This window comes from Symphalangus syndactylus, chromosome 24 (assembly GCF_028878055.3).
Source record: "Symphalangus syndactylus isolate Jambi chromosome 24, NHGRI_mSymSyn1-v2.1_pri, whole genome shotgun sequence".
NCBI lineage: Eukaryota > Metazoa > Chordata > Mammalia > Primates > Hylobatidae > Symphalangus > Symphalangus syndactylus.
The window spans coordinates 14265731-14280486 of record NC_072446.2 but is presented as its reverse complement, the minus strand read 5'-3'; the positions used below and the strand labels follow the sequence as shown (position 1 = coordinate 14280486).

Sequence of the window (14756 nt, the reverse complement as noted above, 5' to 3'; positions counted from 1 at the left end):
AGTGCTATCCTAATGACTGTATGAACACAGACCCCTCCCTCATTTTAATCCTCCATTCTGCCCCCCTGCCTGTGGAAGACCCCAACTTAAAGTGGTCCAAGTGGAAGCTTAGTAGAAACTAGGACAGCTCAAGAACCTCCAGCTACAAGGGGTTGACCCAAGCTTCTGGAGAAACCTGAAGAAATAAATCATGGGCCCCTCCTCATTCTAGCTTTGGGGCCGTGGTCTCACAAGGGGCTGGTTCCACCCACAGGAGGAAGGGGGTCACTGGTGCTTTTTCAAAAGCTCTCCTCTAAGAAACAGCATGCTAGGACCAGCACTGGAGCATCCATGTATGCCAGAGCACCTACCAAATGGGGGGCTGGTGTGACGGCTGCTCTCGGAGGCCTCGTCCACTTGAAATTCCAGGAACTGCCTGAATTCACCCTCCACTATTATTAAAAGATGTCGATGTCTGTTAGCAGTGACACAGAGCATTTACATGGTTAATCTCCCCAAAGAAGAAGTTCTTATCATCTCTGGAGAAGAGGGAAGGTACTTTCTGTGCCCACCCGTCTTCGTGGGAGCACATCGGCACTATCAATCACCTGATTGATTGGTTGTCTAGTTATCCAAAACATGACCTTAAGAATAAAATGAAATTTGCCATTTATCATCTCTGCTGGGATATATTAATAAGAGAAAATGCTGCTTTGTGATTTCTGTCACATCCTCGGTGGCTGAGGGATAGGGCAAATACTTACTGGGCTTTGTAATATCCTGGCCACAAAGAGCTCATTCTGAGATGATGAGGCTGCCAGAGTGATCTGATTGTCAGAGGCAGAGCTGGGATGTGAAATGGACACTTCATTTAGGCCTGCTGTTGGCTTGCTCTTGGGTTCATTCACGGAGTCAAGCTGTGCAGCTCTCAGTGCAGCGGATAATACCTGAACTTGAGCTGTAGGAAGAGAAGTTTCAAGAAATTAACAACTTTATTTGGTTTGTGGGGGTTTACTTCAGAGAAGTCTTCAAAACAACATAGTCTGCACTAAGCTACATGGTGTGGGTGTACTACAGTGACACATATCTGTTCCAAAGTGACAATGCTCTGGAGTCTCAAGACAAGCTCTCAGCAAGGTGGTGATATTTCCGGCCACTAACAATAACTATTTCAACTAAATGCCAGCCACGCACAGAACATCAAACCTGAACTTGAAAAGTCTCAATTCGGAAAAACCCAAGTGACTCCACCATGATTCACAGAAAGACAGCATGGTATCGCTGAGCAAGGACGACTGGGAGGCCCAACAACTCAGTGAAGGGTATCCCGCTCCCCCATTTATGAAGCAGGATGGCTACTTGCTCACATACACATACGTACATGTGCACAAACACACCCATGCATGAATACATCCATTTACACACAGATGAGTAATGCTCTCACTCACCAAGCCCCAAAGGCTGCCCATTCTTTCTGTCCAGAGTATGACGGTTTGAGATTATCTGAACAGTAAAGATCACATATTTCACATACCTTTCTGTAAAAATAAACTGAATGTTTTAGTGTCCCCAACCTCCCAAAAGACACACACACACACACACACACACACACACACTACTTCCTGCATCCTGCTTCTATTAGTTAAATTTGGTGGACTCCAACATTCATCAAAACACTGAGAGCTTGTAGCTGGCTCTGTGCTGTGCCCAGGACAGGTCCCACTGCTCCAGTGCTACACACCAGGCCCTTCCCAATGGCCTGAGTGACATCTCCTGCCTGCCATGGCCAGTTCACAAACAAAATGAATCACTTATTTCTAGATCTTCTGGGATCATAGATCCCTTTGAGCTCTGAAGAAAGCTATGGGCCTTGTCTTACAAAGAAATTAAGCATGCACAAACACGTAAGATTTTACAAATAATGATTTCAGGGAACTGAAAGAACCCTCTGAAACTCATCCCCTGACTTCTCTGAATGGTGGGTTCTCAGCCAATCTCTAAAGCCCAGGCCAAATGTCACCTGCTCTGTAAGGTCCCTCCCAGATATTTCCTCTACACATCGCATCCCCTCCGTTCCTGGCCCTCGCCATGCCCCACACGGTGGCTGCCTGCACAATCCCCTTAACCACATCACAAGGGCCTCAGGGGCCACAGTCATCACTGCCCAGCCCCCAGTCCAGCTCTTACACGGGGATTCAGGCAGCTCAGTAACGTGTTTTCCAAAAACAGACCTTTGTCTCTAGCTATTAGAAGTGATATGTTACGTGTGCCCATTCCTTCAGCAAACATTGATTTAATTTCCTTCATAAATCTAAGGATAAAGGATAATCACAGGGCTAACTGAATTTTCACAGTTCCCTTCCCGAAAGCTTCACAAATCTCTGCCCAGCAACAGCAGCAAGTGATGTTTTTTTCCAATTTCTCCAATGCCAGGAAGAATACAAATATAGCACTGTGCAGAGAAGGAAGATCACGATAATGGGATATGGATTGCAAGGTCCAGATCCCCGATCAGATGCTCAGTGGGAGCACGAGTCATAAAATGAAAAATACCCCAAAGAAGTAGTTGTGCTTTTCCTTCCTGTACAAAGACAAGAACCTTAAAGTTTAGCTAAGGGCTGCATTAATAGGCTCCAAAAGGAGGCCATCCTTGGCTGTTCATAACTAGAAAGGGCATTCTACGTGGGAGATGATGTAAGAGTGTGTCTAAGGAGCTAATAAAATTTCCCCTGCTACAGATATGCCCACAAACTATCCACTTTCCTATTAGAACTGACTTCAGACTCTGTGCACGTCCATCTGCAAAATTAGAAAGCAAAATCATTGCATAGATACCTTCACAGAGGTATTTCTGACTTTTCGAGCTGTACTGAGACTGAACAAGTCTCTCCTCTCAATGTGTATACAGTGTAAATGAATACAGGTCCACACACACGTGTCAGTACACATGCCTGGGGAAGAAGGAAGTGGCGAAATGCAGCACACGACACAGAAACATCCCATCTTCTCTTTAATTACAATGAACAACATTTACCTTGAACATCTGGATCATTCATCAGATGCTCCTGCAAACTATCAAGGACTTTCTGAATCTCACTCCGGGCCACACAGCTGTTGTGCACAACCCCAGGTCTGCTGCAGTCATCCTCCTGAGGCCCAGCCTCACTCAGAAGCAGCTCTAAGTCCTTGCTTATGTCAGGGAGAGGAGTTCGCCAATAAAGAAAATGATTGAACACATCCTCAGTGCTCCTTGGGCAGGCCCAGGAATCTGATCCAGGGTAGCTGCTGATGGGGAGGTTGTTAATGTCAGAAAGCTTTGAGAAGGCGCCGGTCTCTGGGGAAAGCCTGGTCAACTCAGCTCCAGCCGACACAGAGCTTTCCACAGGGTTTTCCGTTGGGCCATCAGAGGAGCTACTGATGTGCACGAAATTACTGGTTTTCGCTGAGGTGCCTTCCACGGGTAGCTCTGGCTCCCTCTGCACAGGCTTTGCTGAACTAGTTAAACTGAGGGAAGCAAACTTTTAATACTGCGTAACAGACTGAAAGTCACAGGGAAAAACACGAGAACCACATCCTCACTGAGTCCTCTACTTCCTAGCTGACCACTGGCCCCTCTTTGTGTCTCCTGGTGTCAGCTGACTAAAATCTCACGAGAGGATAAGAGGTTTGTCAACTCCCACTGCCCCGCCGGGAGTATGATGGGCACTGAAAACACCACTTGAAAGTTCAGCCGTTCTCTCCACTATACTCCAGGGCTGAGCAGGCCTGGACTTCTGCTGGAGCACCTTTGGTACATTTCACCCATTTCCTGCTCATGAGTACCTCCACCAGGGGGCAGGCATTAGAAAACAAAAGGCGCTGAAACTGGTAAGAGCTGGCTATTTGTTAACCACCTTGAGGTCTTGAGGAAGACACTGCCCATGGGCCTGCCATACAGCAGGAGCTCAATGAACTCTGATGGAAGAGGGATGGAGGGAGGATGGGCCAACCTCGGAGGGATTTGTATTCTGTGAGGCATCAGTTACCCACTCTCACACGCCTGCATGCTAGCAACAATGGAGAGATGTTTACAAACGACCTCAAATAGGATGGTTGGTGTATACACATCAGCCTCAAAGGAAAGACATGACAAAGCCAAGATCCAGCACCATACTAGCAAACACTGGAGGGTCTACCACTGTTGGTCAGGAGTGTCGCCTTTATGTACATGTAACCCAACCTCCAAAAAAGTACATTTGGGAGACTTCACATTTTTCCCTAAGTAAATTACCCAGAGAACTTCATTCATCAAAAAGTAAGAGAAAATTTTCTTTATAGGTTATTTAATCACTAATCTCAATGAATATTTTATCTAAATTTAGGAGACACAGTAGCTTCATTATTTATAACCCAGTAGTCATGTTTCAAAATCATTATTGCAATTACTTTTTGCTTCTTTACATAATTAAAGCTCTAATATTCCATCTTGCCCAGAAGGTAACTACTAAAACTCGAGACAAGATAATTGCTGAAATTTTAGGTGGGTGCTTAAGGTACATCGAGGGTCCTGGTGGTGACCCTAGCCAGAGCATACCTGGCAGGAGAAGTGTTACCACCACTGCTGGGAGCAGGTGAGCCAGAGGCAAAACCAGAGTCCAAATCCTGGGTGAGTGGCCAGATGCTCAAGGCGCCATCCTCTCGAAGATAAAGGCCAGCCCTGGAGGGGTTTGCAAAGGTGGAAATGAAGGGGCCGAGGGACTGGAAGGCAGCCTGGCGCACCTGGAACCAGAGAGAACAGTGCAGTGAATGAACGCAGCATCGGCCAGCGGTGGTGGCCAGGCCTGAGCCCAGGCTGAAACAGATGGTTGGACACCACACAAGTTACTCTCCACCACATTACATCTATGGATAACTCATTCCTTAAATTCCAAATACTATTATTCAACAGAAAGTAAGGAAAAAATTTAGCCCCATTATACTGTTTTCATTCTTCCAGAATATTAATTTTATATGAATAATACATTTTATATCAAGTATTTGAACAGGCCTTATTAATCATTACAGCCATGTTTATGATAGCAACAGAAAAGGTAACAGTTCAGTTACATAGTTTTTTCTTTCTCAATTATGATTTTCATGATATTCATTCACTATAAATGGTATGGTGTACCTCACCTTCTTAATTCACCCCAAGCCTTTGAGATTTTAGTTTCCCTGAGACCTCACAAGGTCTAAATGTGATTATGGCAATCAGTAACTGAAGGGACAAAATACAAAGTTACGAGCCCAGAAGTGAATCCCAGCCTGGAAGCCAGACGTAGCTATTCAGTTGGTCAACAGAGGCCAGTGTCTAGACAGGGCTGCTGGCACTCACCCATCGGCAGGGGTCGCTGACAAGTCTGATGAAGAGCGGGGAGAGCTGGGTTCTGCGGACCCCAGGGGAGGAGCTGTGCGACACAGCCGTGAAGCACTCCGCACAGGCTTTCCGCATGCCCCAAACAGCATCAGAGCAGAGCTCAAGGAACTTTGGGATCTGCCAAAACAAACAAAAGAGTGCTACTCCAATTGGAGACCCTGAGGAAAAGCAGAACCTGTTTTTATTTATTTATTTATTTATTTATTTATTTATTTTTGTGAGACAGAGTCTCACTGTTGCCCAGGCTGGAGTGCAGTGGTGCAATCTTGGCTCACTGCAACCTCCGCCTCCCAGGTTCAAGCGATTCTTGTGCCTCAGCCTCCCAAGTAGCTGTGATTACAGGCATGTGCCACCACATCCGGCTAATTTTTTTGTACGTTTAGTAGACATGGGGTTTCCTCCATGTTGGCTAGGCTGGTCTCGAACTCCTGGCCTCAGGTGACCTGCCCGCCTCAGCCTCCCAAAGTGCTGGAACCTATTTTAATGAAGTAGTGAAGGCATATGCAGAAATTAATGACAAGGAAAAGGAAAATACATACTGGTCTAAAAGGAATCATTTGAAACAAACAGATATTATGAGAAGTGGAAGAAATAAACATTTCTTTTACCTCCTAATTTTAGTAAATGACTTGGTTACCTTTAACAGATAATAGAGAAAACCCCAAAAAGGGCAGAATGACTGATATTTGTTATGTGAATTGTAGAGAAGATTGTGAAAGACTCTGAAACAGTAGATGTCCCAACTAACTCACCCACCCAGGTATCACTGTCTTTGCCTAGCTATTTTACAACTCTGAAGTGACAGAAGGTAGGTTGCTAAAACCTGATAGTAATGCAAATAATTCCTGCCAACAGAAATGCAAATTGTGTCCAGTGAAATGCAATCAATTATCACCCTGGATATTGACCAGTTTTGAATTCATTTGTAAGTTCACTTCGATATTCCTTGCTGACTATAAATGAGTACTTTGAGTTCTCCATTAAACTGGCTGTAATATCTTACTGGTTTTCCTCACTAATAAATGACTTAAATAAAATCTTTGAAATATGTTCATTTCATATCTCTATAAAGGTCATGATTACATCCCCTTTTAAAGTGTATCCTTTAAAAGGGCTTTGTTTTTAATATCCTAATGTAAAATAGTCTAAAGTCTCAAGGATGCTGAAGTCACCTGGCTGCTTAGGGAAGTGGATCTCTGCTATGCGTCAGAATCATGTGGGACTTTATCAAAAATGCAGATGGCTGGGCCCTCCCCAGGCTTCAGATATATAGCCAGAGGTGAGACCCACCAAGGCCAGGGTAGTGTTCAGAACTGAGAAAGGGGACTGGAGGTGAGGCAGAAAAGGCATCTACGAAGGGACCTGGAAGGCCCAGAAGGCTCTAGATTTTAACCTGTAAACCAAGAAAAAAATCCCAACGGTTTTGAGGCCCAGGAGTGAGGTGGTAGAGTGGTGTTCTAGAAAGAGCAGCAGAGAGAGAAGAGAGAGAGCAACTTGGACAGTGAGAAGAAAGCAGGGAAAAGTGACTTGTAAGGAGGAGACAGCTAAGCCCACAGGAAAAAAGATGGGGGCTGCTTCCAGCCCATTCCACAGACCAGCTACCTAATGCTTAGGAAAATGTTAGCTTCAGAAGTTATGAAATTTGAAATTAACAAATGCAAAATTGAGCTGCCATTCATAAATCCAAAACTTAAGTGATTTGAAAGTGCATTAAGAAGCAAATCAACAATTACAATGGGCCAAAATGTCACATACCAAAAATTTCTCAGTGGCTTCTTGTCCAACAGCATGACAAATGTCACCAAAATTTGCAGCACAAACCTTAAAAAGGCAAAAGGCATATCTATTATTCTTATCTTTCTTTTTGTCTTAACAAATTGTAAAAACTGACAAGCAAGAACTTTGAGAGCAATTACCCCTCTAGTCAGGCAGCTAATAAGCCTTTCCCAAGCCCATCGCCCATACAGCACAATGCCAGGTGCCTCCATTGCATCAAAAACAAAAGATTTACAAGAAGGTGCCAAATTCTAAGATTTTCTGGCTCCTAATTGATCTTGATAGAGAATGCATGTTAGCAATAAGGCAAAAGAGAGGCCCCTTAACATTCCCTGCATGGTAAAGAAGACCTGCTGTCCTGCCTGTGTATCATCAACAGAGACCAGAGGGGTGATGGCCAGTTACACAGCAAGGTGCAGGATGAGGCTGTTTAGGGAGGGATGGTAACAGACTTCAAAAGGAAGAATTTGACAACCAAGTGACAAGTGACTAAAAGGGAATTTGGGGTTGGAAGGTATAGCAAAGATAAGAAGGTTCTGGATCAAATCACCACAGATAATCAAAGACCTTGCAAGCCTGGGCATCTAACCATAAACCAGCAAGGTCCCCTAACTCTCACCCTGTGCCTGACAGCGACAGGTCTAGTCACACAGACTCTTATCTCCAGGTCTCTATGCATTTCCTACCTGCAGGAAAAACTGGCAACACTGTTCAGATATTTTCCTTACACAGTTCACACTGGACACATTTTTCCCCCAGACTATGTCTACTGAAGAAGTCCAAAAACTTTAGAGAAATCAATTTTGAACTTTTAAGAGTTTTGGAATTCTTACATTCCTACCTTCCGAACTTGAAAGAGCTTCCCATCACCACACAGTTCACAGAATCGGGGGAGTAGCAGGTGCTCAACTGTACTCTTACTCAGCATTGAAGCCATTTTGCAGATTATCTATAAATTTAAAAAAAAAATCGAATCATTTAAAATGCCAAAGCATGTAAGTGACATGTAGCACTAAAGATATATTCCAAAAGTCAATATTCAAAATATTCCCAACATACCTAAGAAGGAAAAATAAAAAACACCTTCTTTTTGAGTTTTGTCAAGTTATGAGATCAACAGAAGGCCCAACATTTCTCCAGTTTGACTCAGATAACTGTTTGTCTGAAGCTCAAGAGTTACTATCTGCCAGGTCCCCACCTTGTGCCCAATACACAAACAAACAAAAATGTATGTGCATTGGCTCATTTTACCTTCCCAAGAATCCTATGACATGGGCATTATTTATCCTCATGTTTCCAGATGAGGAAATGCTGCAAGAGGTTAAATAGCAGGACTAAACACAAACAGTGGGGAGGTGAGACATCCAGTGACAGCAGGACATGGTAAGCACTGGAAAATGATCACATTCTGGAGAAACTAAACAGTAGACCCTTACAAGAAAAAAAAAAAAAGATTAAATTTTGCATTTATGCTGCTTTTTGCCTGAAGGTACTTCCTGTTCTACATGGCTATGCAGGGTAGCTAGACCTCAAGCAAAAGCAACAGGTAGAAGTCCTAGCCAGAGCAATCAGACAAGAGAAAGAAAACAGGGCATCCCAAGCAGAAAAAAGGAACTATCTGTGTTTGTTGATGATATGATCTCATACCTAGAAAACCCTAAAGACTCCTCCAAAAGACTCCTAGATTTGATAAATGAATTCAGTAAAGTCTTGGGTTATAAAACCAATGTATACAAATTAGTAGCACTGCTTTACACGAACAATGAGAAAGATGAGAATCAAATCAAGAACTCAATAGCTACAAAAAATTAAAGTAAAATACTTAACCAAGGAGGTAAAAGATCTCTACAAACAGAACTACAAAACCCTGCCCAAAGAAATCACAGATGACACAAACAAATGTAAATACATCCCATGTTGATGGATTAGAAGAATCAATATCATAAAAATGACCACATTGCCCAAAGTAATCTATAGATTTAATGCAATTCTTATCAAAACATCAATTTATTATTCACAGAATTAGGAAAAAAGTCCTAAGATTCATATAGAATTAAAAAAGTCAGAATAGCCACAGCAACACTAAGCTAAAAGAACAAATCTGGAGGCATCACATTATCCAACTTCAAATTATAGTACAAGGCTGTAGTAACCAAAACAGCATGGTAATAGTATAAAAGCAAACCACTGCAACAGAATAGAGAACCCAGAAATAAAGCCAAATACTTACAACCAACTGATCTTTGACAATGCATACAAAACATACACTGGGGAAAGGATATCCTATTCAATAAATGGTGCTGGGAAAACTGGCTAGCTACATGGAGAAGAATGAAACTGGATCCTTATCTCTCCCTTTATGCAAAAATCTACTCAAGATTTTAAATCTAAGACCTGAAACCATAAAAATTATAGAAGAAAATCTAGGAAAAACTCTTTCTGGACACTGGTGTAGGCAAAGAATTTATGACTAAGACCCCAAAAGCAAATTTAACAAAAACAAATATAAATAAATGGGATCTAATTAAACTAAAAAGCTTCTGCACAGCAAAAGAAATAATCATCAAAGAGACAACCCACAGAATGGGAGAAAATATTTGCAAACTATGCATCCAACAAAGAACTGATATCCAGAATCTACAAGGAACTCAAACAAATCAGAAGAAAAAAAACAAATAATCCCACTAAAAAGTGGGCCAATTATATGAATAGGACATTTCTCAAAAGAAGATATACAAATGGCCAACAAGCACATAAAAAAAATCAACATCACTAATTATCAGACAAATGCAAGCTAAAACCACAATGATATACCATGTTACCCTAGCCAGAATGGCCATTATTAAAAAGTCAAAAAACATAGATGTTGGCATGAATGTGGTGAAAAGGGAATGCTTATATACTGCTGGTGGGGATGTAAATTAGTACAACTTCTATGGAAAACATTATGGAGAATTCTCAAAGAACTAAAAGTAGGTCTACCATTCAATCCAGCAATCCCACTATTGGGTATCTACCCAAAGGGAAGGAAATCATTATATCAAAAAGACACCTGTATGCATATGTTTATTGTAACACAATTCACAATTGCAAAGATACAGAATCAATCTAAGTGCCCATCAGCCGATGAGAAGACAAAGAAAATGTGGTAGTCTGGGTAGTGAGACCTGTCTCTACAAAAACTAAACAAAATTAGCCGGGTGTAGTGGTACACGCCTGTAGTCCCAGCTACCTGGGAGACTGAGGTGGGAGGATCACTTGAGCTGGGGAGGTTGAGGCTGCAGTAACCCAAGGTTGCACCACTGCACTCCAGCCTGGGCAACAGAGCAAGATGCTATCTCAAAAAAAGGAAGAAAAAAATATATATATATACACATATATATATATTTTTTAATGTGGTATATATATATACCATGGAATACTACTCAGCCACAAAAAAGAACAAAATAATGTCTTTTGCAGTAACTTGGATGGAACTGCAGGACATTATTCTAAGTGAAGTAACTCAGGAATGGAAAACCAAATGCCCCATGTTCTCACTTATAAGTGGAAGCTAAGCTATGGGTATACAAAGGCAAACACAGTCATATAATGGAAACTGGAGACTCAGAAGGGGAGAGGGTCAGAATGGGGTGATGGATGAAAAACCACCTATTGGTGTTCAGCGTACACTCCTCAAGTGATGTGTACCCTAATATCCTAGACCTCACCACTATACAATTCATCCATGTTGCCAAAAATCACTTGTATCCCTAAAGCTAGTGAAATAAAGACATATATACATACATAAATTTTTTAAAGCTACAGTTTTACTGTGAAGGAAGGAGGGAGCCAAAGAAAGGAAAGCTCCAAAATCTGTGGTTAAATCCTACCCTAATCCTTAGCTGATCTCTGAACTGTGCATGCACAGGGGAGATGATGAGGTTCATAGAGAAACAGTAACTTAAGGATGAAGGAAGTGAGCTGTTTCAGTTGCTGCTTACTACAGGAAAAACAGAATCTGAACTTCTTTCTAGAACAAAGTCAATACTCTCTAGAGGTAAATAACAAAATCCAGAGTTTCTACAATGTTTCAACAAAATACAATAGAAAATGAAAAATCTATAGACATGAGAATAAGAAAATGTGACCCATAGTCAAGAAAAATATCAATCGGCAGAAAAAACACCTACAGAAAATCCAGATATTAGAATTAGAAGACTTTAAAAGGAATTTAAAGCAGCTATTACAAATATGCTCAAGTACAAAGAGCAAAATAGGGCCACAATGAATGAACAGATTAGGAATCTTATCAAAGAAATGGAAACTATAAAAAAGAACCAAGACTTCTGGTAATAGCAAAGTCTAAGACTAACCCTCCTATAGCTAAAAATTATAGAATCTTGACAAAACATAAAAAAAACACCATTTGAAAGCAGTGGAAAGCAACCAAAAGGCAGAAACTGGAGGAGGGGCTACTCTTAAAAGATACACTGCAACAGGAGAGATTTGCAAGTAAGGTCCAAAATCTGTGCATAAAATGTGCTTAAATCTTTGGCTAACTGCTAAACTACATGTATGTGGGGGGGATCCCGGAGGACCCAGAAAAAAAGCAGCAGAGTCAGAAACTAGAAACTCAGCAGAGATTTCAGCTTCTGCTCACAAGGCAGATAATTTGGAGCTGGTGATTAACCAAGATAACTGCCTCCAGGACAAAAATCATTTTAGAAAAATATAACAGAATCCAGGGACTCTGCAATGTATCATTTATAATGTCCAATGTCCAATCAAAAATCACTACTCATGCATTAATAAGAAAAAAGTGATCCATAATATAAGCAGTCAATGAAAACCAACATCAAGATGATCCAAATATTGCAAGGGCCAGACAAGGACTTTACAGGAGCTGTTATAAATATACTCAAGAATTACAAGGAAAAATGCATAAAGAATAGACAGGGACTTTCTCCATGGTTGAGATATAGAAACTGTAAAGGTCTATAAAAGATCAAAATGGAAATTCTAGAGCAAAAAAGTACAACTGAAATTAAAAATTTGCTGGCTAGGCCTAACAGCAGATGGGAGAGATGTAAAAAAAAAGAATCAATGAACTTTTTAAATTAATAAAAATTATCAAATCTAAACATCAGAGAGAAAAAATGATTAAAGAAAAGTGAACAATGCCTCAAAGACCTGTGGGACAATATGAAGGGTCCCAACTTTGTGTTATCTAAGTCACAAATTGAAAGGAGAAAAAGAATACACAAAAAGGTATTTAAAACAATAATAGCCCAAACTTCCCAAATTAGTTGAAAGGCTTAACACACCAATCCAAGAAGTTCGATGTAGACAAAACAGTATACTAACTATGCTAAATCCAAAGATAAAGAGAAAAATCTCATGAGCAGCCAGAGAAAAAGGGATATTTTATATATACGAGTACAATATAAATGACAGATGACTTCTCACGAGAAACAAAGGAGGGCAGAAGACAACAGAATGGCATCTTTAAAATGCTAAAAGAAAAGAAACAAAAAAACTTTTCAACTCACAATTCTACATCCAGCAAAACTATCATTCAAAAATAAATGCAAAATAAAGACATTTTCAGATAAACAAAAATTAATAAATTTCATCATCAGCCAACCTGAACTACAAAAGATACTAAAGGAAATTCTTCTGGCATTAAGGGAAAGGATACTAGATGATAACTCATATCTAGGAAAAGAAAGAATGACAATCACCAAAAGTGGTAAAAAAAAAAAAAAAAAAAAGGGCATATAAAAGGCTGTATTTTTTTCTTTTTTACTAATCCCTTCAAAAGATGTAACTCTTTAAATCAAAAATTAAAATACTGTACCATATGGTTTAAATATATGTCCCCACCAAATCTCAAGTTGAATTGTAATCCCCAATATTAGAGGTGGGGCCTGGTGGGAGGTATTTGGGTCATGGGGGTGGATCCCTCATTGCTTGGTATTGTCCTCACAATAGTGAGTTCTTGCATATCTGGTTGTTGTAAAGTGTGGCACCTCCCTCCCCACCACTTCCTCTCTTGCTCCTGTTTTCATCATGTGACGTGCCTGCTCTGGCTTTGCCTTCCACCATGAGTAAAAGCTTACTGAGACCTCCTCAGAAGCAGATGCTGGCACTATGCTTCCTGTATAGTCTGCAGAACTATGATTCAATTAAACCTCTTTTCTTATAAACTACCCAGTCTCAGGTATTTCTGCATAGCAATGCAAGAATGGCCTAACACAGTGTATTCGCAGGCTCATAATGTAATATACATGAAAGCAACAGCACAAAGGATGAAAGCAAGTGAATGGAACCACGCTGTTGCGAAAGGTGATATATTTTTTGAAAATCCTCAATAGAGGAATTAAAATGCAATGCTAAAAAAATTCATTAGCCCAAAAGAAAACAGAAAATTAACAAAAAACCAGATGAGACATATGAAGACAGAGAAATGGCAGAAATAAAACCAAACATATCAATAATTACATTAAATATAAATGAACTAAACACACTGATTAAAGAGCAGAAACTATCAGACTGGATATAAAAGCAGGACCCAACTAGATGCTAACAAAAGCACAAACACTTTAAATGTAAAGACATGTAAGTTGAGAGTAAAAAAATATAAACAAATATACTATAATAAGCAATAAGTATAAAAATGCTAGAGTGGTTATATTACTATCATAATTGATTATAAAATATGGATTACTGTCAAAGACATTTCTTAATGATGAAAGGGTTAATACATCACATAGACATTAACGCTAAATGTATAGCTTTAAATGCTTAAAATGGAAAAGAAGGCAGGCTTAAAAATAGTTTCCTCTTTAAAAAGCTAAAAAAAGGACAAGCAAACAACTCAAGAAAGGAGAAGGGTGGAAATAATAAACAGTGGAAATCAATGAAAAAGAAATAAGTGAAAAAAACCAACGAAGCCAAAAATTGACTTGAAAACGTAAATAAATTTGATAAGCCCCTAGCAAGACTGATCAAGAGAGAAAAAAACACAAATTACCAAGATCATAATTGAAAGGGGATAACACTACAGATCTTACAGACATTAAAAAGACAATAGAAGAATATCATGAACAAGTCTAATCCAATAAATCTGACAACTTACATGAAATTAATAAATTCCCTGAAATGTACAACTTACCCAGTGACACAGATGAAGAAATCTGAACAGCACCGTATCTGAATTAAATCTGTTATGAAAAACCATCTCACAAAGAAAACTCTAGGACCAGAGGTTTTACTGGAGAATTCTAAGAAATGTTTTAAGAAAAAAATAACTCCAATCTTAAACAAAACCTTTCAGAAAATAGAAAAGGAGGTAATACTTCCCAGCTCATTTTTTTAAGCCAGAATAATTCTGATTCTAAAACCCGACAAAGACATAATAGGAAAAGAAAATTGTTCTCTTGAATATAGATATGAAAATCCTCAACAAAATGGTGGCAAATTATGGAGAAGGGAGCATAGTAGAATGTCAACCAGAATCGTCAATAGACAGCAACGCTAGTGGGTGAAGGTCTGATGGAGAAGAGCATACTTAAATACAAGGTAATTCTCATTACTTCCAGAGGGAAAAAAGAGCACACTGGAG

At 40.1% G+C, this 14756-nt stretch overlaps 1 protein-coding gene across 21 annotated transcripts in view; it reads right to left on the bottom strand.

Annotated features, from left to right (window-relative positions):
- The window catches only part of LOC129474160 (putative serine/threonine-protein phosphatase 4 regulatory subunit 1-like), an 86508-nt gene that overhangs the window by 12589 nt on the left and 59163 nt on the right, over positions 1–14756 (bottom strand). For 18 of the 21 annotated variants that reach the window (XR_008654465.2, XR_008654466.2, XR_010119341.1 and 15 more), the window contains 6 exons: positions 7992–8099; positions 7130–7195; positions 5333–5491; positions 4553–4737; positions 3014–3483; positions 744–937 (listed from right to left, as the gene is read on the bottom strand). Coding sequence is in view for 17 of the 21 variants with exons in the window: in XM_063633432.1 (XP_063489502.1) it covers positions 744–937; positions 3014–3483; positions 4553–4737; positions 5333–5491; positions 7130–7195; positions 7992–8099 (1182 nt within the window). In the remaining 4 variants the exon portion in view is untranslated. The remainder of the gene's footprint in view (positions 1–743; positions 938–3013; positions 3484–4552; positions 4738–5332; positions 5492–7129; positions 7196–7991; positions 8100–14756) is intronic. The other 3 variants (XM_063633433.1, XM_063633430.1, XM_055265126.2) reach the window with 2 other exon arrangements.